Source organism: Anomaloglossus baeobatrachus, chromosome 7 (genome assembly GCF_048569485.1).
Source record: "Anomaloglossus baeobatrachus isolate aAnoBae1 chromosome 7, aAnoBae1.hap1, whole genome shotgun sequence".
NCBI classification, from domain to species: domain Eukaryota; kingdom Metazoa; phylum Chordata; class Amphibia; order Anura; family Aromobatidae; genus Anomaloglossus; species Anomaloglossus baeobatrachus.
The window spans coordinates 106,832,000-106,859,020 of record NC_134359.1 but is presented as its reverse complement, the minus strand read 5'-3'; the positions used below and the strand labels follow the sequence as shown (position 1 = coordinate 106,859,020).

Here is a 27,021-nt window from a genome sequence, read left to right as displayed (position 1 = left end):
AGCGATCAGCTGATCACCCGGCGGACGGCTAATGAGAGCGATCAGCTGATCACCCGGCGGACGGCTAATGAGAGCGATCAGCTGATCACCCGGCGGACGGCTAATGAGAGCGATCAGCTGATCACCCGGCGGACGGCTAATGAGAGCGATCAGCTGATCACCCGGCGGACGGCTAATGAGAGCGATCAGCTGATCACCCGGCGGACGGCTAATGAGAGCGATCAGCTGATCACCCGGCTGCCGGCTAATGAGAGCGATCAGCTGATCACCCGGCTGCCGGCTAATGAGAGCGATCAGCTGATCACCCGGCAGCCGGCTAATGAGAGCGATCAGCTGATCACCCGGCAGCCGGCTAATGAGAGCGATCAGCTGATCACCCGGCAGCCGGCTAATGAGAGCGATCAGCTGATCACCCGGCAGCCGGCTAATGAGAGCGATCAGCTGATCACCCGGCAGCCGGCTAATGAGAGCGATCAGCTGATCACCCGGCAGCCGGCTAATGAGAGCGATCAGCTGATCACCCGGCAGCCGGCTAATGAGAGCGATCAGCTGATCCCCCGGCAGCCGGCTAATGAGAGCGATCAGCTGATCACCCGGCGGACGGCTGAGAGCGATCAGCTGATCACCCGGCGGACGGCTAATGAGAGCGATCAGCTGATCACCCGGCAGCCGGCTAATGAGAGTGATCAGCTGATCATCCGGCAGCCGGCTAATGAGAACGATCAGCTGATCACCCGGCGGACGGCTAATGAGAGCGATCAGCTGATCACCCGGCTAATGAGAGCGATCAGCTGATCACCCGGCGGACGGCTAATGAGAGCGATCAGCTGATCACTCGGCGGACGGCTAATGAGAGCGATCAGCTGATCACCCGGCGGACGGCTAATGAGAGCGATCAGCTGATCACCCGGCGGACGGCTAATGAGAGCGATCAGCTGATCACCCGGCGGACGGCTAATGAGAGCGATCAGCTGATCACCCGGCGGACGGCTAATGAGAGCGATCAGCTGATCACCCGGCTGCCGGCTAATGAGAGCGATCAGCTGATCACCCGGCAGCCGGCTAATGAGAGCGATCAGCTGATCACCCGGCAGCCGGCTAATGAGAGCGATCAGCTGATCACCCGGCGGCCGGCTAATGAGAACGATCAGCTGATCACCCGGCAGCCGGCTAATGAGAGCGATCAGCTGATCACCCGGCGGCCGGCTAATGAGAACGATCAGCTGATCACCCGGCAGCCAGCTAATGAGAGCGATCAGCTGATCACCCGGCAGCCGGCTAATGAGAGCGATCAGCTGATCACCCGGCGGCCGGCTAATGAGAACGATCAGCTGATCACCCGGCGGCCGGCTAATGAGAACGATCAGCTGATCACCCGGCAGCCGGCTAATGAGAGCGATCAGCTGATCACCCGGCGGCCGGCTAATGAGAGCGATCAGCTGATCACCCGGCAGCCGGCTAATGAGAGCGATCAGCTGATCACCCGGCAGCCGGCTAATGAGAACGATCAGCTGATCACCTGGCAGCCGGCTAATGAGAACGATCAGCTGATCACCCGGCAGCCGGCTAATGAGAGCGATCAGCTGATCACCCGGCGGCCGGCTAATGAGAACGATCAGCTGATCACCCGGCAGCCGGCTAATGAGAACGATCAGCTGATCACCCGGCAGCCGGCTAATGAGAGCGATCAGCTGATCACCCGGCAGCCGGCTAATGAGAGCGATCAGCTGATCACCCGGCGGCCGGCTAATGAGAACGATCAGCTGATCACCCGGCAGCCGGCTAATGAGAACGATCAGCTGATCACCCGGCAGCCGGCTAATGAGAGCAATCAGCTGATCACCCGGCAGCCGGCTAATGAGAGCGATCAGCTGATCACCCGGCAGCCGGCTAATGAGAGCGATCAGCTGATCACCCGGCAGCCGGCTAATGAGAGCGATCAGCTGATCACCCGGCGGCCGGCTAATGAGAACGATCAGCTGATCACCCGGCAGCCGGCTAATGAGAACGATCAGCTGATCACCCGGCAGCCGGCTAATGAGAGCGATCAGCTGATCACCCGGCAGCCGGCTAATGAGAACGATCAGCTGATCACCCGGCAGCCGGCTAATGAGAACGATCAGCTGATCACCCGGCAGCCGGCTAATGAGAGCGATCAGCTGATCACCCGGCAGCCGGCTAATGAGAGCGATCAGCTGATCACCCGGCGGCCGGCTAATGAGAACGATCAGCTGATCACCCGGCAGCCGGCTAATGAGAACGATCAGCTGATCACCCGGCAGCCGGCTAATGAGAGCGATCAGCTGATCACCCGGCGGCCGGCTAATGAGAACGATCAGCTGATCACCCGGCAGCCGGCTAATGAGAACGATCAGCTGATCACCCGGCAGCCGGCTAATGAGAGCGATCAGCTGATCACCCGGCAGCCGGCTAATGAGAGCGATCAGCTGATCACCCGGCAGCCGGCTAATGAGAGCGATCAGCTGATCGCTCTCTCTCACGTTTTACAACGGAATTCGACAATGAATTCTTATTCTTGTCATCCGTTGTACAACGCATCAGTCACAATTGTCAAGCAATGCATGTGACTGATGGGAAACAACGGAAAGGTGAACCTAGCCTAACATGTGTACATACCCTTACCCTACATTTTAGATTTTTGAACTAGATTTTCATCTTTTTTCAGCATTGTAGTGTTCAGTGTTATTAGTATTAAAAATGTCCCTGGGGTGGTCATTCCGGAGATCTCCAATTCCGTCCTGTGTAGTATGTATGGACTACACAGAGAAATATGTGACCTTTATGGTGACTGCGGTGTATTAGAGTATGGGGGACCTTGTCTGTGTGCATAGTGTATAATGTACAGTTCATCTGGGCGTTCTGTAATGAGGTAAGGGGGTGATTGTTCCCCACATAACCCCCAAAGAGATTCAGAAGTTTGTTATTGGGAGTCCAACTATATAAAATAAAAGTCACATACACATAAGGGATAATATAATGGGGGATGTCCAGATATACTTTGTAGATGTTGAACTTTGCAAAGAAAGTATTATTACATTTCTAAATATACATGTGATGACTCGATATACCCGCCAAGAATGCTTCATATTCAATCACGGGGATATTTTTGCTCAGGCTGTCAAGATCAAAAAATTCAGACCAAGGAATCCGCACTTGATGTATGTCAGGACTCTGCCAGTGATAGAGACGACCCCATGGGGGTAAGACCAGCACCCAATCTGAGCCCCTCTGCAAAGTCTTAAGAAGGGAAGCCATGCGGATATAGACATCTCTGCGCAGGTTAAATCCTTCTGGAGGGTTCACATCGTACAGCAGGTATCTGAGTGACGAGAAAGCACAACGTTACTGCGTAATTAGAAGAAAAACATAACAATAAACTGAGAAAACGACCAAATCACACTTGTCTGCATCATATCGGAAGCAATCATGATGAAACTTACTACAGCGTGGATAAAAAAAAACACCTCTGCTAATGCTTTAAAAGCAATCTGTCACCAGGTTTTTCTCACCTTATCTAAGAGCAGCACAATGTAGGCAAAGAGATCCTGACTCCTGCGATGTGTCACTTACTGACCTGCTGTTATTTTGATAAAATCACTGTTTTATCTGCTGCAGATCTAGCAGTTCTCTGAATGCTGAGCCCTGTATAACCCCACCCACATCACTGATTGATGGCTTTTTGTGTACACTCTGCATAGGCAGAAAGCTGCCAATCAGTGATGGAGGCTGGGTTATACGAAGCTCATCAATATGGCATACTACCTGGCAGCAGGTTTACTAGTTTACTAGATATTTTGCTGATTAAACAGTGATTTTATCAAAACTACAGCAAGTAGCCCAGCAAGTAAAACATCACTGGAATCAGGATCTCTGCCCCTACATAATTCTGCTCTTAGATTAGGAGCCAAAAACCTGGTGACAGATTCCTTTTATGCCGACTGGCCTGCTTCTGCCTCTCAGGCTGTACATAAAGTAACGCAGCTTTGCACAATTAGTCATAGCCACCAATCACAACTGTTATTTCAACTTCTATTCTGTAATAAAAAAAAATACTTGTTGCAGTGCACTAGAGGGGGCGGATGTGTTGTTTCTAAGGAATCATTTTTTTTTTTAGTTTTACAAAAACCCTTAGAACGGCACTGCAGCAGGTTTTTTTTTTCTTTCAGAGCTAGGATGGTGCTTTAACACTAGAACTACTGAGGTAGTCCTTTTGACTACTTCGCACTATGTAGTTCTAGTAGGTGTCACGAGTCCAGTAGTTCTAGTGTTAAAGGGAACGTGTCAGGTGCAATATGTATTCAGAACCACGAGCAGTTCTGGATGGATATTGCTAATCCCTGCCTAACCGTCCCTGTATACACTAGCATAGATAAAGGGATCTTTAGAAAAAGTATTGCTAGAGATCTTTTATCGTATGCTAATGAGAACAGGGACTAGTCCCCTGGGAGCTAGTTCCCCTTGCCAGTCACCACCATTAGTATGTAGTATGTCCCTGTATATGTGCTATCATGCTAATGAGTACGCAGCGTCAGAGGATGGTCGCACTCACCTCTCCGCTGCCATCATGTGTGACTCCTGGATTTTGGGTCAGTGCACATGACCCCGGACTTTTGGTTATGCGCACTACATGAGTTTGAAGCCTTGACGTGTACACCCGACTTCAAAAAGAGCATGACTCAAACTCCGAGGTCATGTGCACTGAGCCGAAATCCAGCGTCGGACGCGATGGCAGCGGAGAGGTGAGTGAGATCATCCTCTGACACTGCGCATTGATTAGCATGTTAGCACACCCACAGGGGCGTACTGATGTACTAATGGGGGCAACTAGCCAGGGGAATTAACGCCCAGGGGACTAGTCCTCTCATTCATTAGCATACGGTAAAAGATCTTTAGAAATATTTTTTCTAACAATCCCTTTATCTGTGCTAGTGTATACAGGGACTGTGAGGCAGGAATTAGCAATATACAGTTAGGTCCAGAAATATTTGGACAGTGACACAAGTTTTGTTATTTTAGCTGTTTACAAAAACATGTTCAGAAATACAATTATATATATAATATGGGCTGAAAGTGCACACTCCCAGCTGCAATATGAGAGTTTTCACATCCAAATCGGAGAAAGGGTTTAGGAATCATAGCTCTGTAATGCATAGCCTCCTCTTTTTCAAGGGACCAAAAGTAATTGGACAAGGGACTCTAAGGGCTGCAATTAACTCTGAAGGCGTCTCCCTCGTTAACCTGTAATCAATGAAGTAGTTAAAAGGTCTGGGGTTGATTACAGGTGTGTGGTTTTGCATTTGGAAGCTGTTGCTGTGACCAGACAACATGCGGTCTAAGGAACTCTCAATTGAGGTGAAGCAGAACATCCTGAGGCTGAAAAAAAAAGAAAAAATCCATCAGAGAGATAGCAGACATGCTTGGAGTAGCAAAATCCACAGTCGGGTACATTCTGAGAAAAAAGGAATTGACTGGTGAGCTTGGGAACTCAAAAAGGCCTGGGCGTCCACGGATGACAACAGTGGTGGATGATCGCCGCATACTTTCTTTGGTGAAGAAGAACCCGTTCACAACATCAACTGAAGTCCAGAACACTCTCAGTGAAGTAGGTGTATCTGTCTTTAAGTCAACAGTAAAGAGAAGACTCCATGAAAGTAAATACAAAGGGTTCACATCTAGATGCAAACCATTCATCAATTCCAAAAATAGACAGGCCAGAGTTAAATTTGCTGAAAAACACCTCATGAAGCCAGCTCAGTTCTGGAAAAGTATTCTATGGACAGATGAGACAAAGATCAACCTGTACCAGAATGATGGGAAGAAAAAAGTTTGGAGAAGAAAGGGAACGGCACATGATCCAAGGCACACCACATCCTCTGTAAAACATGGTGGAGGCAACGTGATGGCATGGGCATGCATGGCTTTCAATGGCACTGGGTCACTTGTGTTTATTGATGACATAACAGCAGACAAGAGTAGCCGGATGAATTCTGAAGTGTACCGGGATATACTTTCAGCCCAGATTCAGCCAAATGCCGCAAAGTTGATCGGACGGCGCTTCATAGTACAGATGGACAATGACCCCAAGCATACAGCCAAAGCTACCCAGGAGTTCATGAGAGCAAAAAAGTGGAACATTCTGCAATGGCCAAGTCAATCACCAGATCTTAACCCAATTGAGCATGCATTTCACTTGCTCAAATCCAGACTTAAGACGGAAAGACCCACAAACAAGCAAGACCTGAAGGCTGCGGCTGTAAAGGCCTGGCAAAGCATTAAGAAGGAGGAAACCCAGCGTTTGGTGATGTCCATGGGTTCCAGACTTAAGGCAGTGATTGCCTCCAAAGGATTCGCAACAAAATATTGAAAATAAAAATATTTTTTTTGGGTTTGATTTATTTGTCCAATTACTTTTGACCTCCTAAATTGTGGAGTGTTTGTAAAGAAATGTGTACAATTCCTACAATTTCTATCAGATATTTTTGTCAAACCTTCAAATTAAACGTTACAATCTGCACTTGAATTCTGTTGTAGAGGTTTCATTTCAAATCCAATGTGGTGGCATGCAGAGCCCAACTCGCGAAAATTGTGTCACTGTCCAAATATTTCTGGACCTAACTGTACACCCAGATCTGCTCATCTTTCTGGGTGCATATTGGACCTGACAGGTTCACTTTAAATCAAAGCCCCCTGCCTCTAATCATATACTCACCCTCTGGCGGTTTCTCTTTTTATCGGCGCTGCTCCAGTCCTACGGCACCATCTTGTGGCTGTAATTCTGGTTGGCTGGAAGTCAGAAGTACCATTACAAGCATCTCTATGAAGCCAGAACGAGGCTCTCATAGACCTGTATTGAGTTGTGAACTCCGGCGCGCTCCATGAAACACTAGAGCTGCCAGCAGGTCACAAATTGCCAAAGACCAACAGCAGTGGCGGTAATAACAGATGAAGCTGCCAGAAGATAAGTACAAGACAGGGGGCAGGGACTTAGATTAAAAGCACCACGCCAGAGTGGCGGAGCGCGGTGCTAACGCTTTTATGGTCCCCTGCGCTAGTCAGTAGTTGCATGACCACATGGGTGCGATTTACATCGTCCTGAACACATATCAACTAGAGTGGTTTGTTTTCTCTCAATAGAAATGAATTGACTAAAAGTATGCAAATTGTGAACATGTGCTCATACAACCGCCCGCTTTATTATACTCACCTGCGGGGAGGTCCGGTACGATGGGGGTCGCTTTCCTCTGTCCAGCGCCTCTTCTCTTCCTTCCATCACCGTCTTCTTTCCCAGCTCCATGTGGATGATGGGTCCAAGTGTCATCCATATAGAGTCCTCCATCACACTCCTGCACACACTTTTCTCTGCCATGCCGAGGGAGATCAAAGTATTGTAGTGCGCATATGAAAGCGATCTTTGACCTATCCCTATGCATGCGCATTACGGTACTTTGCTTTACCCTCAGCAGGGCAAAGAGGAGTCCATGTGAACAGAAGCGCAATGGTGGCCTCTGTGTGGATGATGTAGGACGCATCATCTACATGGAGCTGGGAAGGAAGAGAGAAGGCAGCAAACCGAGACCAGAGACACCCATTGGAATGGGTCGCCCCGCAGGTGAGTTACTAGAGCTATTTATTACATTATACAAAGCGGCCTGGGCTCTTATATACACTATTGTAGAATACTGTATATAAGAGCCCACTGGTGGTGACTGCAGCTTATAGGTGACATATCTCGTGACAGGTTCCCTTTAAGGCTGCTTTCACACTACGTTTTTTTAACATGCGTCATGAATGTTTTTTGCTGGAAAAGTGGATCCTGTTTTTACAAAGAAAAGCGCATGTGTTATTTTGCAGGATCCTGTCACTGGATGTTTATGGGCGGGCACTGAAGTCATGTGATCGAGAGTGAGGGGAACTGAACGTGATAGACTGGGAGCCGGCATCTGACAGCTGCGGATGCTGGTAACCAAGGTAAACATCGGGTAACTAAGCGAAGTGCTTTGCTTGGATACCCGATATTTACCTTGGTTATGAGCATCCGCAACTGCTAGGAGCCGGGCTGCCTGCTCCCTGCACACGTAACCAAGGTAAACATCGCGTAACTATGCGAAGCGCTTTGCTTGGTTACCCGTTATTTAGTTTGGTTACGAGCGTCCGCCGCTCTCAGGCGGGGGAGAGAGAGAGGAGAGGGAGGGGGAGAGAGGGAGGGGGAGAGAGGGAGGGGGAGAGAGGGAGGGATCACGCCAGGATGGTTTCTGGGCATGCTCAGTAGAGCAAGCAGGATCCTGTCTATCAGCATGCCAGCGTTCACATGCGTTTGCGTGCAGTATAGTCAGGATCCAGTGAAAAACAGTATTTGGACGCAGCTCAAAAACGCTACAAGTAGCGTTTTTGAAAAAAGTAAAAAAACTGCAAGTCGCTGGATCCTCACTATAACGCACGCAAACGCATGTGAACGCATGTTGACGCGAGTCCATTGCAAATGCATTGAAATGAAAACGCATTTGCACTGGATCCGTTATTGCGTTAAAAAAATGTTCATGACGCATGTTAAAAAAAACGTAGTGTGAAAGCAGCCTAAGTCTCATCTTCCTGTTTTTACATCCATTTGTGTGTCCATCTGCTTTCCCAGGGGTGATGATGGGTTGCCATGGCAACCAGAGCATGCAGAAGGCTTTGTCACTGCCATCTTCGTACTCCTGTGAAGCTTACTGAAGTGTGAATCCCTCTCTCCCCAGTTAAAGATAGATAAAATAAAAAACAATCTGTAGAATCCCGGCATCCATACAGATCTAATGTATAGGAATATAAAATTGTATACCTTATAAAAATAAATGTCACTAAGCTCCATGGACAAAACAAAAAAAAAAGTATCAATATCAGAAAATGATGGCACCAACCCCCAATTTTTTTTACCATAAGGTTAGGAATTGTCGTTAGGTAATAAAAGAATAGAAATAAAAAACAAAAAAAGAACAACCAAGCACAACAGCAATAAAGGATATATCCCCATAATGGCGACGTCGGCTCAGGTTTACTACACAGTGAATGAACCAACAAAACTGTCCTCAACAAGAAAACGTGAAGTTCTGCCTGTTGTAAGAAGGGGAGGAGAGCCTGAAAATAGTCAGCGTCGTTACATGTGAGGAGCCCCCCCGGCCACCAGGACCTCTGCAGCCCCGCACTGGTACTCTATGGATCCGCGCGTACATACATAAGCTCCAATTCTCACTGCCAATACCTGCGGTCAGCTGCGGCGGCCCCGACATCCAGCGAGCGCACGGAGTGTCCCGGACTGAACTCCTCTTGGTGGCCCCGGACCCCGGATAACAGAATGAAGGAGAACCAAAGTCTGAAAACCTGGAGCCCGGCCTGATCCCTACCGGCCGCCATATCCAGCCGGACCGTACTTCCGCTGCCGGGACCTCGGCATTTCGTTGCTATGACGACCCCCAAAATCAGGCTGTTCTCCAGCTCATAGCTGTGACTGTAGAGAGGTCACATGACCAGGCGGGAGGAGGAGGAGGAGGAGGAGGAGGGAGCAGGGGAGGAGGCGAAGATGGAGGGGAGGAGGCGAAGATGGAGGGGAGAGGGATATGAGGAAGAGAAGAGGAGGGGGGAAAAGGCGGAGGATGGGGAAAGGCGGAGGATGGGGCAGTGACTGCAGTGCTGTGTACTGGCGGCAGGGGCTGGAGGACTGTGAGGAGGAGGCCTCTCTGAGAGGCTGGGGTGTGAGGGGACATTCTGTATGGAGCGCTGAGGCGCTGTGTGTATAGTGGGAGGGGGAGCTTATACAGAGGGAACACGTATATATGAGGGGCAGTTCTGTATGAAGGGGGCTGATGTTTATGGGGGCAGTTTTGTATGAAGGGGTGATGTTTATGGGGACAGTTTTGTATGATGGGGCGGATGTTTATGGGGGCAGTTTTGTATGAAGGGGTGATGTTTATGGGGACAGTTTTGTATGATGGGGCGGATGTTTATGGGGGCAGTTTTGTATGATGGGGCGGATGTTTATGGGGGCAGTTTTGTATGATGGGGCGGATGTTTATGGGGGCAGTTTTGTATGATGGGGCGGATGTTTATGGGGGCAGTTTTGTATGAAGGGGTGATGTTTATGGGGACAGTTTTGTATGATGGGCCGGATGTTTATGGGGACAGTTTTGTATGATGGGGCGGATGTTTATGGGGGCAGTTTTGTATGAAGGGGGTGATGATAATGTGGGAAGTTCGGTATGAAGGGGCAGATGTTCTGTATGGGAGCAATTTTGTATGAAGGGGGGTGATATTTATGGGGGCAGTGTTGTATGAAGGGGTGATGTTTATGGGGGCAGTTTTGTATGAAGGGGTGATGTTTATGGGGGCAGTTTTGTATGATGTGGCTGATGTTTATGGGGGCAGTTTTGTATGATGGGGCTGATGATAATGTGGGAAGTTCTGTATGGGGGCAGTGTTGTATGAAAGGGGCTGATGTTTCTGTATGATATCAGTTCTGAATGAAAGTGACTCCATGTGTGACTGCAGATTTGTGAATCCTCACATCACTCGCAGTGTGCATTATGAGGATTCTCCGATGTCAAAGCCGGGAACGGCGGTCACATGACCTTGTGTATGTGAGATGCAGAATTCCGGTGACAGCACGATTTAAATCGCCGCAGCAGGGAACGCGCATTTCCCCACTGCTATCGGAGGCCCCGCAAAGTGATCACGGGAAGCTGATGGTTGCCACGGTAGCACAGAGTCATCTGATGACTCCTGTCGCTATCATGACATATTTTCTGTTACAGCTGACAGAGCAGCAGCTGTAGCAAGAAGCAGCATTTCTCTTGACCATAGCGATGCTGCTCTGATCATGAGAAATGAATCAGCAATGAGATTGCTGATCCTTACAGCCCCTTAAGGCCACTTTACACACAGAGATAAATCTGCGGCAGATCTGTGGTTGCAGTGAAATTGTGGACAATCAGTGCCAGGTTTGTGGCTGTGTACAAATGGAACAATATGTCCATGATTTCACTGCAACCACAGATCTGCCAAAGATTTCTCTCTGTGTGTGACGTGGCCTTTAGAGGAATAGTAAAATAAAAAAAGTTAAAAAAAAAAAAACCCTAAAAGTTCAAATCAGCCCCATTGCAAATTGAAGAGTTAAAAAAATTATATATATACACACATATTTGGTATTGCTGCATTCAGAAATGCCCGATCTATCAAAATATAAAATCAATTAATCTGATCGGTAAATGGCGTAGCAGCAAAAAATTTCAAACAACAAAATGACGGTTTTTGCTCATTGCAAATTTTGCAGAAAATGCAATAACAGGCGATCAAAACGTAGCATCTGCGTAAAAATGGTATTAAAAACGCCAGCTTGAGACACAAAAATAAGCTGTCAGTGAGCCCCAGATCCCGAAAAATGTGACCGCTACGGGTCACGAAAAATGACGCAAAAAGTGCGCCACTTTTTTGGACAAACTTGTGATTTTTTTTAACCCCTTAGATAAAAGTAAACCTATGCATGTTTGGTATCTACTACCGACCTTAGGTATCACACCGACACATCAGTTTTACCATGTAGTGAACATGGTGAAAAAAATACCCCAAAAACAATCGTGCAAAGGAATTTTTTTGCAATTTTCCAGTACAATATATGGTAAAACTTATTTTTTCATTTAAAAGAACAACTTGTCCTGCAAAAAAAACAAGGTCTCATTTGGCAAGATTGACGGAAAAAATAAAAAAATTACGGCTCTTGGAAGAAGGGGAGCAAAAAAAAAAAACTAAATCGGAAAATCACCCAGGGGTGAAGGGGTTAACTTCATTCAATCTACGTTGTAAAATGATGATAATTGCAGTTGATATAATCTGTAGAAGTTTCTTCAGCTTCAAAAGAATCACAGACACCTTAAAAAAAGATTTTATGGACGGGGCAAATCGTTTACAGATTTTCCTGGAATTTCTGGACGGTTGGCAACCCATGATGCCACATGTATGGAAACACAGACATGTGAAGGAAGCCTAGGTGGTAGAGCAGCTGATGTGTAAGTGCCACTTTCTATCTATACAGCAGATGGCGATCTTGTAATAGTATTTCTCATCCTTGTTTGTTGTACTCCTTTTTCCATTTTAGTCATTAACTCCTTCATTACTTGCAGAAATTAATTTTAAAGGGTTGTCTAGTGAAAAGTTATCATCTATGCTTATAATTTGTATAATCAGTGGGGATCTGACCAGAAGACGGCCCCTGTGCAAGAACAAGATATGGAACTTTTACAGTCCAATAGCTCATCATAATACAATTTCTATTTTCTTTGGAGGTAGAAAAGGGCCCCCCCCATACCTCGGCACAGGCTACACCAATGGTATGTCTGCCCCTAGCTCTAATCGCTGGGACCTGCATTGATCAGCAGAACAGGGCAGCATGGTGGCTCAGTGGTTAGCCCTGTTGCTATCCAGCGCTGGGAACTTGGGTTCAAATCCCACCAAGGACAACAGCTGCAAAGAGTTTGTATGTTCTCCCCGTGTTTGCGTGGATTTCCTCCCACACTCTAAAGGCCCATTTACACACAACAATATCGCTAACGAGATATCGCTGGGGTCACGGTGTTGGTGACGCACATCTGGCCTCGTTAGCTATGTCGTTGTGTGTGACACCTTTTTGCGATCAGTAACAATCGCAAAAAGGTGTCAAATCGTTCGTCGTTTACACATCGTTCATTTTTAATAAATCGTTCCTCGTTTGGAACACAGGTTGTTTGTCGTTCCTGCGGCAGCACACATCGCTATGTGTGACACCGCAGGAACGAGGAACAACATCATACCTGCGGCCACCGGCAATGAGGAAGGAAGGAGGTGGGCAGGCTGTTCCGGCCGCTCATCTCCGCACCTCCGCTTCTATTGGGCGGCCGCTTAGTGACGCCAAACGAACCTCCCCCTTAAAGGAGAGATTGTTCGGCGGCCACAGCGACGTCGGTGATCAGGTAATTGTGTGTGACGCTGCCGTAGCGCTACGGCAGCGATCACCCCGTGACGGGCTACCGACGTGGGCAGGTGCTATCACTCGCGACATCGCTAGCGATGTCGCAGCATGTAAAGACCGCTTAAGGCTCTACTGATAGGGAATTTAGATTGTGAACCCATAATGTGGACAGCAATGCTGAAATCTGCAATGCACTATGAAGTTAATGGTGCTATAAGTGAATAAAATCTAATATATAAAGCTGAGTGTGTGTGTGTGTGTGTGTGTCTGCTAAAGGAATTTGCACCGTCGCATTTATGATCACAAAATTTTGCACAGACACCACATTTGACTCAGGGAACGTCATAGATTATGTTCTGATGGGATAATTTAACCCTGCGCTTTAGTTACTCTCCAAAAACCTGCCTCCATTAAAGTGAATGGAGCTGGGAACTACAGGCTATTAATAGGAGCTGTGATTGGTTGCTATAGGAACAAAGGAAATTGTTAGTATAAGCAGCTTATATGTGAGGTAATATGATGTCGGTGGAGAGACAGACACAGACAGTCAAACTGAGAGACAGACAGATACAGGCAGACAGAGAAAGAGGCAGACAGGGAAAGATACAGACAGACAGCGGCATACAGGGAAAGAGACAGACAGAAAGACACAGGGAAGGAGACAGACACAGACAGACAGAGGTAGACAGGGATAGAAACAAACAGACAGAGAAAAAAGGCAGACAGAGAAAGAGACATACAAAGGCAGACAGGGAAAGAGACAGAGACAGGCATACAGGGAAAGAGACAGACAGAGTATAAGGAAATAGACAAACAGAGAAAAAAAACAGACAGGGAAAGAGACCGAGACAGACAGACAGAGACTGACACTCGAAGAGACAGACAGGGAGAAGCAGACAGGGAAAGAGATCGAGACAGACAAAGACTGACAGGCCAAGAAACAGACAGAGACAGTCAGACAGAGCGCTAGAGAGACAGAGAGAGACTGGGAGAAAGACAGAGAAACAGGTAATATCCCCGGCAACGCCGGGTACTACAGTTAGTAAATAAATAAATCCCCTTTAGAATGGTGTGGCAATGTGCATGCTTGAAAGCTGCTCCATTCATTCCCTATGCACCTCCAAGGGTTGTACTCTGCTTTTTCTGGCAGCCTCATAGAGAATGAATAGAGCCGTAGTCAGTAATCCAACCTGCTACTTCATTTTGTAACAGGGATAAAATATAGAAATTCCCTGTTCTGAATGGTGCAGGTCCCAGCGATCGGAGTCTCACCAATCAATAGGTTGTCATAAGTTGTCATTTGTCTTTAATAGAATTTGTCTGCTCATTTTTGCAAAAGGACATTTTGGGCACTTAGGCTTCAGTGATCAGGTGAAACAACAACCCCTAAAGCCTTGAGAGCAGTGTTCCCCAACTCCAGTCCTCATTGCCCACCAACTGCATGTTTTTAGGATTTTCTTAGTATTGCACAGGTGATAATTTAATCCCCTGCACTGGTGATGATTCCACCACTTGTGCATTGCTAAGGAAATCCTAAAAACACACACTGTTGGTGGGCAATGAGGACTAGAGTTGGGGAACACTGCTTTAGAGTTATGCTCCTAATTACTTCAGTTTCTTAGTAAACCAACTGAAATTTTTGGGTTAATCTCATTTTAAAAACCAGTTCTCAGTGGATAGCAGTATAGCTTTGCAGCGCCGAGGTTCTGGTTTTGATTCCAAAAAAAGAACATCTGCATCAAGTTTGTATGCTCACCTCAGCCTTGTGGGAGTTTCCTTCACCCCTCCACAGACATTCTGGTAGGCTCTAAGTTCTGGGATTTTTTGGTTTTATTTGTGGACTAACTAAATGGGAAAACATTCAGGTGGACTAACATATTGGTTCATGTAATGTCCATTTTCCACATGGACCAAAACTTAACCTAATTTGGAACTGGGTATAGGCTTTTCAGAAGAAACACACCCGTACTGAGCCTGCACCACAGTGTTAAAAGCAGATGGTCAGGGCATATAATTGTTATAAAATACACCACTGGTAAATTATCCAGGACTGACAGTTTTATGGTAAAATTGGGTGCACGCTATTAGTCTTGTCATTATCAGATCCACTATCATGCAGAATGTCAGAATCAACAGTCCAGAAAAAATATATAGTGGACGAGCACTGCCAATATTTTAAGTTTCTTTACCAAACACCAGGAACAATAAGGACAAAAGAAGAATGGTATGATATAGGCACCAGCAGCACAAGTAATAAAGGAAAAAATATGAAACAGTGTCCTGTGTCAAGGTTTAAACCCTTGAGGCTGTGCTGTTGTGAATGTTAGTTATGTCTTGGCTGCTGGGAGGCTCCCTCTGGTGGCCAGGAAGGGTTTGGACAGAGACCAGGTGGGTTGTGCAGTGGGTGTTTCCTTTCCTAACTCTCTGCTTATTTAAGTCCTGGTCTGATTGCAGGCTCTTGCCGGATGTCAGTTGTTCTTTGTATCTCCAGCCTGCTTAATCCTGCTCTACATTTCATCCACTCCAGATAAGTTCTTGCTCTTTATTTATTGTCTGGTTCTTTTGTTTATCTGGGTTTGTCATTTGTTGTGGTTGGTTTCAGTTTATTTCCTTCCAGGGATTTTCCCCCTCAGTAGATTGTTGAGGAACTCCCTGCAGTTCTGTGTGGAGTATTGCTCCTTTGGGTCCATGTGTTTGTGGCTTGTTGAATTTGTTATAATTCTTGTTTTCTGTCCATTGGTATGACAAGGGCACCTGGTATAGGACGGAGTTCAGATCAAGCGATCTGAGGGCCTTTTTGTACTATCAGGAAGTTGGTATTTTGCAGGGTTTTTCTCTGGCTACCATCAGTCCCTTTCCTGTCCTTTCCTATTTTAGTCAGCGGGGGCCTCACCTTTTGCTAATCCTGTCATCTACCTGTGTATTGTGTTTTTCCTATATCACCGCAGTCTTTGAATGTGGGGGGCTTGCAATTCTTGTCTATTTTCTGAGGCAGAGAGTTATTCATCTTTCCTACCTTTTAGGATAGTTAGTTCTCCGGCTGGGTTCGCGGTGCACAGGATGTTAGTTCACCCCTCGGCTACTTCTAGTTGTGTTGGTTAGTAAGGGGATGGCGGCCAGATTAGTTGCCAAGGCTCTTGTCACCTTTTTGCCAATGATTTGTGGTGATCTTCCATGGTTCCGGATCATAACACTGTGCTATGCTTGTCTGTCCACTGAGCCACAGCAAATATACCTTTTCCATTAGTGTTTATTATCTGCAATCCTTGCTTTGGTCTTTTCGATTAGCAGTGTTTTCATTTACTTATTTGTCTGTCCAGTCACCTGTTGGGTGTGGCTATAAATACATTCCCCCCCCCCCTGGTATTTCCTAATGGGGATATTTTCATTTGGATGTCAAGCCATTGTTTTATGCTAGTGTTATGTGTACTGTTATGATCTGGTAACCATGGAAGATTAAAAAAAAAACATTAGTAGAAAAATACCAAGAAAAACAAAAGTAGTTGGAACCTGAGCTGACCGCAATCCCCTAACTATCAGACCACACTAGAAGTAGCCATGGAGGGTTCCTAAACACCTAGACGCCACATTACAGCCGGAGAAACTAGCTACACCTCACAGATAGAAATGAGGAAATCTACCTTGCCTCAAAGAGGTCCCCAAAGGAATAGCAACTCCCGACATAGAGATTACGGTGATGTAGGAAAACATGATACACAAATAGGAAAAATAGATTTAGCAAAGACGAGGCCTGACTACCTAGATACAAAGGAAAGAAAAGGAAACTGATTGCGGTCAGTACAAAAATACCCTGCAGAAAAATACCAATCTCCTGATAGTAAAAATGGCCCTGGAGGTCACACGACCTCACCCCCACTATATCAGGTACTCTTGTAAATAATGGGAGAAGCAAAATACCAAAAAGAGCACAAAAAATACAAAAGTGCAAATAATCAATTTTGACAGGGAGAATCTTCGTTTTCTTGCAGAAGAGCTAGCAAAGGGGGAACCCCCATGCTCACCAAACTAGAAAAGCAAATTTTCACCTGCAAGAAAACAGATTCCAAACAAAACAAAAAGAAAAACAAACACCCTTAGGTGTAAGCCAGGAAGCAAAGCAAAAGCTTGCAAACTTATCTGCAGAGGTCTTGCACAGGAAGACAGGGAAGACAGAACTCCAAGCCAGGTTCAGAGACTGAGGAAAATTCAACTAGCACCGGCGCCAGCAAGGCAAAAAGTGCTCTCCTATATACACCAGGCTTGTCTGCAATAGGACTTCCTGAATTCCTAATTAACGCTGACACCTGTCTGAGTCACAGACTCAGCTTCACTACCATTCCTGGCCACCAAAGGGAGCTCCAAAACAGCACCCACACAGACGACATTCATAACAGTACCCACCTCTTGAGGAGGGGTCACCGAACCCTCACCAGAACCACTAGGTATGTCAGAATGGGCATGATGGAAGGCACGAACCAATCTGTCAGTGTGAATGTCAGAAGCAAAGACCCAAGAATTGTCCTCCTGACCATAACCCTTCCACTTAACAAGGTACTGGAGTTTTCGTCTATTAAACGGGAATCCAAAAGAGAACCTAGGATGAAATGCAAAATTGCAGAAAAAAGGAGACATCAAAGTAGCAGAGCTATCCCTATTATTGAGAGCAAACTCTGTGAAGGGCAAAAAAGAAACCCAGTCATCTTGATCTAGAGATACAAAACATCTAAAATAGGTTTCCAAGGTCTGATTAGCTCTCTCTACCTGGCTAGTTTCCTGCCTGCGTTGAGAAACATGTGATGGTGTCTCCGTGGTATCCTTGTTTTGCATATTTTCCTAGGGGGCCTTGTTCTAGTGTCACTGCGTTGAGAAGCACGTGATGGTGTCTCCGCGGTGTTGGGTGTTAATCTCCCCGAGGTCAACCATCCTTACCTATGTAGTCTTCTACTAGGCATTGCTCCCACTAGCCAGTTTCCTACTCCACGCTGATGAGGGGCAAATACCCCAAAACAGCTGTCTGTGGATGGATACCATGTTTTGGTATAGGCGGTTTCCTTGACTGGAGACTGCCCTTCCTGTGGTTGTTCCTTCTCAGTTAAAGACCTGGCTAGTTTCCTGCCAGTGTTGAGAAACATGTGATGGTGTCTCCGCGGCATCCTTGTTTTGCATATTTTCCCAGGGGGCCCTGTTCTAGTGTCACTGCGTTGACAAACACATGATGGTGTCTCCGCGGTGTTGGATGTTGATCTCCCCGTGGTCAACCATCCTTACCTATGATTAGCTCTCTCAGTCTGGCCATTTGTCTGAGAATGAAAAGCAGAAGAAAAAGACAGTTCAATTCCTAATCTAGAACACAATGCTCTCCAAAATCTGTACACAAACTGTACTCCTCTGTCTGACACAATATTCTCAGGAATACCATGTAAATGAACCACCTGTTGAAAAAACAAGGGCACCAACTCTGAAGAAGACGGCAACTTCGTTAATGGTACCAAATGGACCATCTTAAAGAATCTATCATAAAAACCCCAAATAACCGTCATCCTTTCAGAGACAGGAAGATCCAATATAAAATCCATAGCAATATGAGTCCAAGGTCTTTTAGGCACAGGTAATGGCAACAACAACCCACTAGAACGTGAACCACAAGGCTTGGATCTGGAACAAATCCCACAAGATTGCACAAAACTCCTGACATCCCGAGACAAAGAAGGCCACCAAAAAGACCTACTCAGAAGATCCTTAGTATCAAAAATCCCAGGGTGACTAGCCAATACGGAACAATGAATCTCAGACATAACTCTAGTCCTCCATTGATCAGGAACATACAGTTTCCCCACAGGACATCTCTCAGGTTTGTCCCCCTGAAATCTCTCAACTGCTAACCTCAAATCGGGCGAAATAGCGGAGAGGACCACACCTTTATTCAGGATGTTAAATGACTCAGCAACATTAAGAGAATCGGCAAAGAAACTCCTAGAGAGAGCATCGGCTTTAATATTCTTGATGCCCGGAAGAAAAGAGACCACAAAATTGAAACGTGTAAAAAAATAGAGCCCACCTAGCCTGTCTAGGATTCAGTCTCTTGGCAGGTTTAAGATAGGTCAGATTCTTATGATCAGTGAGCACCACAATTTGATGTCTTGTCCCCTCCAGCCAGTGTCTCCATTCCTCAAAGGCCCACTTCATTCTCGATTACCCACATCATAATTTAGTTCGGATGGAGAAAACTTCCGAGAGAAGAAAGCACAAGGATTCAGCTTGGAAGTACTAGGATCTCTTTTGAGACAAAACTGCACCTGCTCCAATCTCTGAGGCATCTACCTCCACTTGAAACGGAAGAGAAACATCAGGTTGCTGCAGGACTGGGGCAGAAGTGAACCTCTTTTTAAGCTCCTGGAACGCCATAATTGCCTCTGAAGTCCAATTCTCAACAACAGCTCCATTTTTGGTCAAATCAGTCAAAGGCTTAAACACACTAGAGAAATTACCTATAAATTTACGGTAGAAATTGGCAAAGCCCAAAAATCTTTGAAGGGATTTCAAAGAAGTTGGCTGAACCCAGTCATGAATGACCTGATCCTTAACCGGATACATTTCAATAGAAGTCGGGGACAAAATAAACCCAAAAAAGGACATTTTCGGCACGCCAAAGAGACATTTTAATCCCTTAACGTACAATGAATTTTCCTTAAGTATTCGCACAGATTGCACCAATGATATGTCCGCCCCTGTCCTCCTTGCATACTATCAATGCATAATGAGGTTTCCAGAGCCTTCGATGTGTTCTTTTATGGGCCTGTAGTTAGTAAGGTTACCACATGGTGTCATACAGCAATGTACTGTATATTGTCCAGACGTCTACAACAAAACACAGACTGTAGCTAAACATTACTAATTCAAGAGAATAGCCAAGCCCTGAGCAAAATATGTTTTTAGCCTTCTAAATTCTAAGCATAACTAGAATGGTTGTGAAAGCATGCCCATCATACATATATCTTCCATAGATTTCTTTACGAGCTTATCTTATAATGTGCGAAACAGCATCACGCCCAAATGCCTTACAGATCAAGAACACATGGAAGAAATACACACGTGCATGTAATATCTCTAGCACAACAAAAGCACTTAACCTACCAGACCTCTGTAATAAATGACTATCTGCAACAATATTTGATTGAAAAGGGTCTAAAGGGCCATTTACACGCTGCGAGATCGCTAACATTATATCGTCGGGGTCACGGTGTTTGTGAAGCACATCCAGTGTAGTTACCGACGTCGTTGCATGTAACACCTATGAGCGACCTTAAACGATCGCAAAAGAGGTAAAAATCAATGGTCTGTGACACGTCGTTGAAAACCCAAAAATCGTCTGTTCAGTAGCAAGGTTATTTGTCGTTCCTGCAGCAGCACAAATCGCTATTTGTGAAACCACAGGAACAACCTCGTACCTGTGGCCGCCCGCAATGAGGAAGAAAGGAGGTGGGCGGCATGTTCCGGCCGCTCATCTCCGCCCCTCGTCTGCTATTGGGCGGCCGCTTAGTGATGCCGCAGTGACGTCGCTATAACGCCAAACGCATTTCCCCCTTGAAGGTGGGATTGTTTCAGCGACGTTGCTGAAAAGGTAAGTGCGTGTGACGCTGCTGTAGCGATAATGTTCGCTACGGCAACGATCACCAAATGTTGCACGAACGACGGGGGCGGGTGCTATCGCGCACAACATCGCTAGCTAACGCTAGCGATGTTGCAGCGTGTAATGCACCCTTAACACCACGGGATCTGTCAATCAATAGTATGAAGGGGTCTCTGTGTCACTTTCATTAATAACATTTATATATTGGCTCATTGCTACATCTCTTTCAAGTCACAAGCCACCATAGCTGCTTCCATTTTTAATACATCTGCAAAATGCATGTTCTACAGAAATTGGTCTGCCCAGAATACATATAATGGGCAGAATTACTATTGTGTCTGCAACTTGACTTTGAATGGAAATGCCTAAATTTTAGTTGCTTACAGTACTTAATAAAGGTTGAGGCTGTTTCCAGTTTGGTAACTGTATTCATATGCCTTATACGCCCTGGAAGACTAGATAACTATGAATATTATGGTCACATTAATTTGAATGCATGGTGTGTAATTCTATATTCACCCTTGGTGTGCCATTAAAAGCCAAAACCTACAGCTGTAGTGCTACTCTGTAGGTAAATAGCGTTTACATCATGCCTGCGAGGCTTACGGGAAGCTACAGGGAGAAAGTGAAGTAATATCCACTATGTAGTTACTAACTGCAGCCATCGGGATGGTGCAGGGAGCCGTTACAGCCACTGCTCACTATCCTCACTCCTCAGTGAGCAATCACTCCCCGAGACATTTCTTGATCCCCACCATGCTACAGAGCTGTGTTGCGACTGTAACGGCTCAATCACATGAGAGTATAAAATGGAGGAGTGCAAACCAATAAAAAAAAAATTGTCCGATTTTTACAGATACGTTACCATTCTGTAGCATAGAACACTGTAAATGGTCCTGTAAATGATTGTAGAATAATAGTTGCTGAGAAAAAAAACAACTCATTGTATATGAATGGCATACATATTCTAGATGAGAAAAATCACACTTGCATAGCACTCATATGACATATGGAATACGAGACGGATTTCACTCGTCCAACTCTCCTGGATGAAAATCGTTCCTTTTTTTATAAGCTCATGTGACTCTGGCCTTATAACCCCTTGCAGTATCCTGATGAATTCAAGCAAGCGGCCGCCAGAAGATTGTAATTTTTTTTCTCCCGGTAACCGCTGACTAAGTAAGGTTGCCAGACATGAGTAAATGCTATTCACCTGCAGATTAGCACTATATCTGCAGGTAAGAAGCATTTTTTTGCGGTGACAGGTTCGCTTTAAGATCAGCCATTTACAAGAAAGCACAAACTACCCTAAAATAGCATATAACATTTTGCTGAAAAAGCTTCTGACCACTGACCATCAATGCGCACTGTCAGGATTCCCCTCTATTTCCAACACGATTGGGCGCTCATGTGACCGCAAGTATGAGACTTGTATACTTGTGGTCATATGCTGACTAGATTGTCATCTGCTTCTTTCAAAAGAAAATTGAGAGAAGTGGATGAGAATCTAGTCAGCACGTAAACCAAAAGTGTGCAAATCATATTTGTGGTCATTTGACCCCAAAAATTTTGATCTCCTTTCTTTGAACTTTCTCTAGGTCTTTAATATCTCAAAGGTGAGTATACTCCTAAGTGAAAATGGGCAAATTGTGCCCAAGGTGTAAATATTTTGTGTGGCCACCATTATTTTCAAGCACTTACCTCTCTTGAGCATGGAGTTCATTAGTGCTTCACAGGAATCACTGGATCCTCTTCCATCCTCCATGATGACATCACGGAGCTGGTGGATGTTAGAGACCGTGCGCTCCTCCACCTTCTGTTTGAGGATGCCCCACAGATGCTCAACAGGGTTTACATCTGGAGAGATGATTGGCCAGTCCAGCACCTGTACCCTCAGTTCCTCAGTTTCTTTAGCAAAGCAGTGGTCGTCTTGGAGGTGTGTTTGGGGTCATTATCATGTTGCAATGCTGCGCTGCAGCCCAGTTTTTGAAGAGAGGGGATCATGCTCTACTTCAGTATGTCACAGTACATGTTGGCATTCATGGTTCCCTCAATGAACTGTAGCTCTCTACAGCCGGCAGCACTCATGTAGCCCCAAACCATGACACTCTCACCATGCAAGACACACTTCTCTTTGTAATCCTCACCTGGTTGCCGCTACACATACTTGACACCATTTGAATCAAATAAGTTTATCTTGTTATCATCAGACCATAGGACATGGTTCCAGGAATCCTTGTCTTCAGCAAACTGTTTACGGCTTTCTTGTGCATCATCTTTAGAAGATGCTTCCATCTCTTACAGCAGCCATGCATGCTAATTTGATGCAGTTTTTGTATATGGTGTGAGCACGTATAGGCTGACCCTCCACCCCTTTAACCTCTGCAGCAATGTTAGCAGCATTCATACAACTATTTTGAAAAGACAACTTCTGAATATGATACTGAGCACATGAACTCAAGTTTTTTGGTGGACCATGGCAAGTCCTGTTTTGAGTGGTACTTTTCTTGTTAGTCTGCTGTATGGTCATGGACGCCATGCTGCAGCTCAATTTCAGTGTGTTGGCAATCTTCTTATAGCCTAGGCCATCTTCATGTAGAGCAACAATTCTTTTTTCAGATCCTCAAAGAATTCTTTGCCATGAGGAGCCATTTTGAACTTCCAGTGACCAGTATGAGAGAGTGTGTGAGCGATGACACAAAATGTAACAAACCTGCTCCCCATTCACACCTGAGACCTTTTAAAGGGAACCTGTCACCTGATTTGGCGATTGTAAACTGCAGCCACCACCAGTGAGCTCTCATATACAGCATTCTAGACTACAGTATATAAGAGTATATAAGATCCCAGGCCACTGTGTACAACGTAAAAAACACTTTTATTATACTCACCTAAGGGGTGGTGTAGGTTGATGGGTGTCGCTGTTCTCCTGTTCGGCGCCTCTTCTCTGTGGCGATTGCCGTCCTCCTTCTGAGGCACATGTGCATGACGCGTCCTACATCATGCACACTAGCCGACATTGCAATCTTGCGCAGGCGCACTTTGATCTTTCCTGGTCTTTCTTTAGGAGCTCTAATTTAGCTGATTATCAACAATTATACCTAAATGCTTCTCCATTAGACTCAGCCAGTGTTGATCTACAGTTAATATTAAATTTTAGTAACCACAATAATTGGCACTGACTGGTCACGGGGATCGTGTGCCATAACAACATCATGGAATGCGCACGGGAGGGGAGTATAGGATTTGTTATTTTTATACGGGGCGAAGATGGAGAATGAGAAAGCGTTGTCTAAGTAGTAGACAACCCCTTTAACTATATAATTTACAAAGCTTCTCCTATTCTCTGCAATGTAATGGGTGCCATCCATGTGTTGTACTAGTTTTTCACTGGCCCATAGACATGTATTGGCCTTTGTCATCTGTGCTGCTGGAAAAAAACAGACATGTGAATAGCACCATAGATTAATGGTGTCCGTGAGTAGAATCCATGAAAAAACTGACGTATCAAGTACAGGGCAGATGTCTGAATGAGGCCTAAGCGAGAGAGTTGCTTTAGCAGTTATTTAGGGACTCCGCAGAAACAAAGTGCACATTGCTGGCCCTTGATCGGTGATTAAATACTGTAGTACAGAATTCTCTTATTTCTCTACTTTAGCAGGTAATGAGATTTGCTGGAGATGGTAGTACCTTATTCTTGTCTGATTTCTGTGAGACTGTATCATCTAAGCCATCTCCTTCATATTTTGTCTTCTACCCTATGGTCTACTTCAGTATGTCACAGTACATGTTGGCATTCATGGTTCCCTCAATGAACTGTAGCTCTCTACAGCCGGCAGCACTCATGTAGCACACTCCACATATTTCTCTCTTGATCTTTTCTTGTGGTTCTCTTGGGACATTGTGGTTAGCTGCAGTCAAACCTGAAATTTTAGATTTGTCTTATCTGTACTGTGTAACAGGTGAAAGCTACAAATACTCCTACACAGCAATACCAACAAATGTGTTAGTATGATATTATTTTGGTGGCTATAAAACATTGTAACACTCTAATATATGGAGGAAGAAGAACAAGGAGAATTAGCAGCTCATGTTACATAAAAATGATTAAGTGCAACAGAGAGGGACACACCTTGTACTTAGGCTTGTCCTATAATTTAACCTGGGTGTTTAGCAAATATGTCAAGTCAGGATGTGTTATTATGAATAGTATGACTTCCTAACAGCTGCATTATGTACTTTTTTTTTTAGATATGTGAATTTCGGTGTGTATCCCGTGTTTATTCTGTGCCAAAATACATGTACAAAAGCAACCTACCATACATTGTAAGACGGAAACGTCTTGTCATTCGGATTTTTAATTCTTGAATTTACAAACCGCTTCAATAACTTCTTTAGGGTATGTGTGCACTATATATTTTTCAGGCGGATTACACCTGGAATTTGAACAGTAAAACTTCCACAGAAAATGAACATAATGCACAGCAATGTAAAAACAATTTGTTATTGTCCCGATGTGACTATAAGCGTCAAGCCAGGAACAAAGGGACTCCTAGTGAGCGGCGCAATACTGCGGGAACCACCAGGGTAATTTTACGCCGGCGGAAGGGCAACACAAAGGGTACATCAGGGAAATGATACAACAGTAGTGTCACGAGGTGACTGTTAGGATAGCACAGGGCTCCTATGCTGTCCCTCACGCTAAGGGGTTCTGGGCTGTCCCTAACCTCAGGGTTACTCCTTATGGTGGAGATGCCTGAGTCCCGTTCCTGGCCATGCTCCTGACCAGTACTACTCTGATACCCCCACCCAACCTGACAAGGATGGGGCAGGATTGTGATGGAAACAGATAAAGACAGATAAGGGAAAAAGAAAACTCTAACAGTGCACAGACACAGGAATAGACAATGAGAGTCTCAGCAGTAAAGCAAGAGCAGGAAGGTAACAGCAAAAAGGCAACCACACTCAGCAACAAACATAACAACCACCAGATATTCTGACAACACCCCACCAGACCAGCTAAGATAAACTATAGCTGGCAAAGGAGGAATGATCTAGCCAGAGAGTGGGGGGGAGACAGAGAGAGAAACTTACTTATTATTCCGGGCAACGCTGGATACTACAGCTAGTGAAAACTAAATCACATATTCTCATCTAACTTGCTGAAATGCAGATGCAGTGACTACACTGGATGTCCCATCTCCAGAGTCTTCTACACGGCATGCTCATATGCTAAAATTTAGAAGGGTAAAAGATGTTCAATGAATAGGAAGATGGCCACCTCAATTTTTTTTTAACTGGTCCTGTGGCAAAGACCTAAAACAAGGGCATTGATAGTAGAGACTGTGGACATCTAAGGAACTGACCTGTATGAAGATGTAACAAGACAGTTCTAATAACCAGCCTTGATTTATTCATATAGGTGTCTGGGATATTTTTTATAATTTAACAGGGATTGTAACTTGTGGAATCATAATGTGCTCACTGTTAGGATTCTGCTGTTTCTACACTCCCAACAGTCGTCATAGTAACACTCATATGCATTTTTGCATAGCTGCAATTCGATGTTGAACACTTTTTTTTCCATGTCCCTCAATGATCTTGATTCAGAGATTTTGCACAATCATTTCAATCTGAAGTTCTCATTAACATAATCAGATATTGGGGGTTTCTGTTTGGGACTCCTCTTTTTGCTCTTATAGGACTTAAGAAAATGGTTCCTATAAACGCAACCACTTTGAAAGGGAACTACAGAAACCAAAATATAATATGACATTGAGACAGAAGCTCCTGTCTGTGGTTCCAATGAATATGCAGTCCTGTGAATATCAAGTGCCGGAGCAGCCCAGACAGGGTGTCAGTTAATATGCAATCTACATAATTAATCGCCGCTCCTCCTGGAGGTAGCACTGGGCTGCTCTACAAAGAGTGAGACAATGAGCAACTGCAGCCATAGACAGATTGAAATTCAACAGGAATCTTCTACAGGATTTTACATTCAGCTGCAAGACATAATATTAAAAGACCTTCAAATGATGGAAATAAAATACCAGCAGCATTTCTCTAATTACTGGTCTATGTGGTGTCAGCTATTAGAGAGTGGTTTATAACTAACACAATTCACTGATACACAGCAGTCTAGAGGGGACCTAGGGGTCTCCTGGGCCGAGTTTAATCACCTCAGGTCTCCTTCACACGTGCGTATAAAAAGCGTATGTGTAAAACTGGTACCGGTGTCATCAGTGTTTTCCAGCCTTGTTATTCTGGTATGGTAAAAGATAAAGATATTACAAAGTTTCTCCCATACGCGCAATGTTAAACATATAAAGCACATGGATGCCATCCTTGTGCTGTGCATGTTTTTCAAGGATCCATAGACTTGTATTGGCCCATGTCA

The 27,021-nt window shown here is 45.2% G+C and overlaps 1 protein-coding gene across 1 annotated transcript in view; it reads right to left on the bottom strand.

Annotated features, from left to right (window-relative positions):
- The window catches only part of POFUT2 (protein O-fucosyltransferase 2), a 34,269-nt gene extending 24,769 nt beyond the window's left edge, over nt 1-9,500 (bottom strand). The window contains exons 1-2 of the mRNA XM_075318956.1: nt 9,260-9,500; nt 3,090-3,340 (exon numbers count right to left, since the gene is read on the bottom strand). Coding sequence (XP_075175071.1) covers nt 3,090-3,340; nt 9,260-9,411 — 403 coding nt within the window. The 5' untranslated portion in view covers nt 9,412-9,500. The remainder of the gene's footprint in view (nt 1-3,089; nt 3,341-9,259) is intronic.
- Between the last annotated feature and the right edge of the window lie 17,521 nt (nt 9,501-27,021).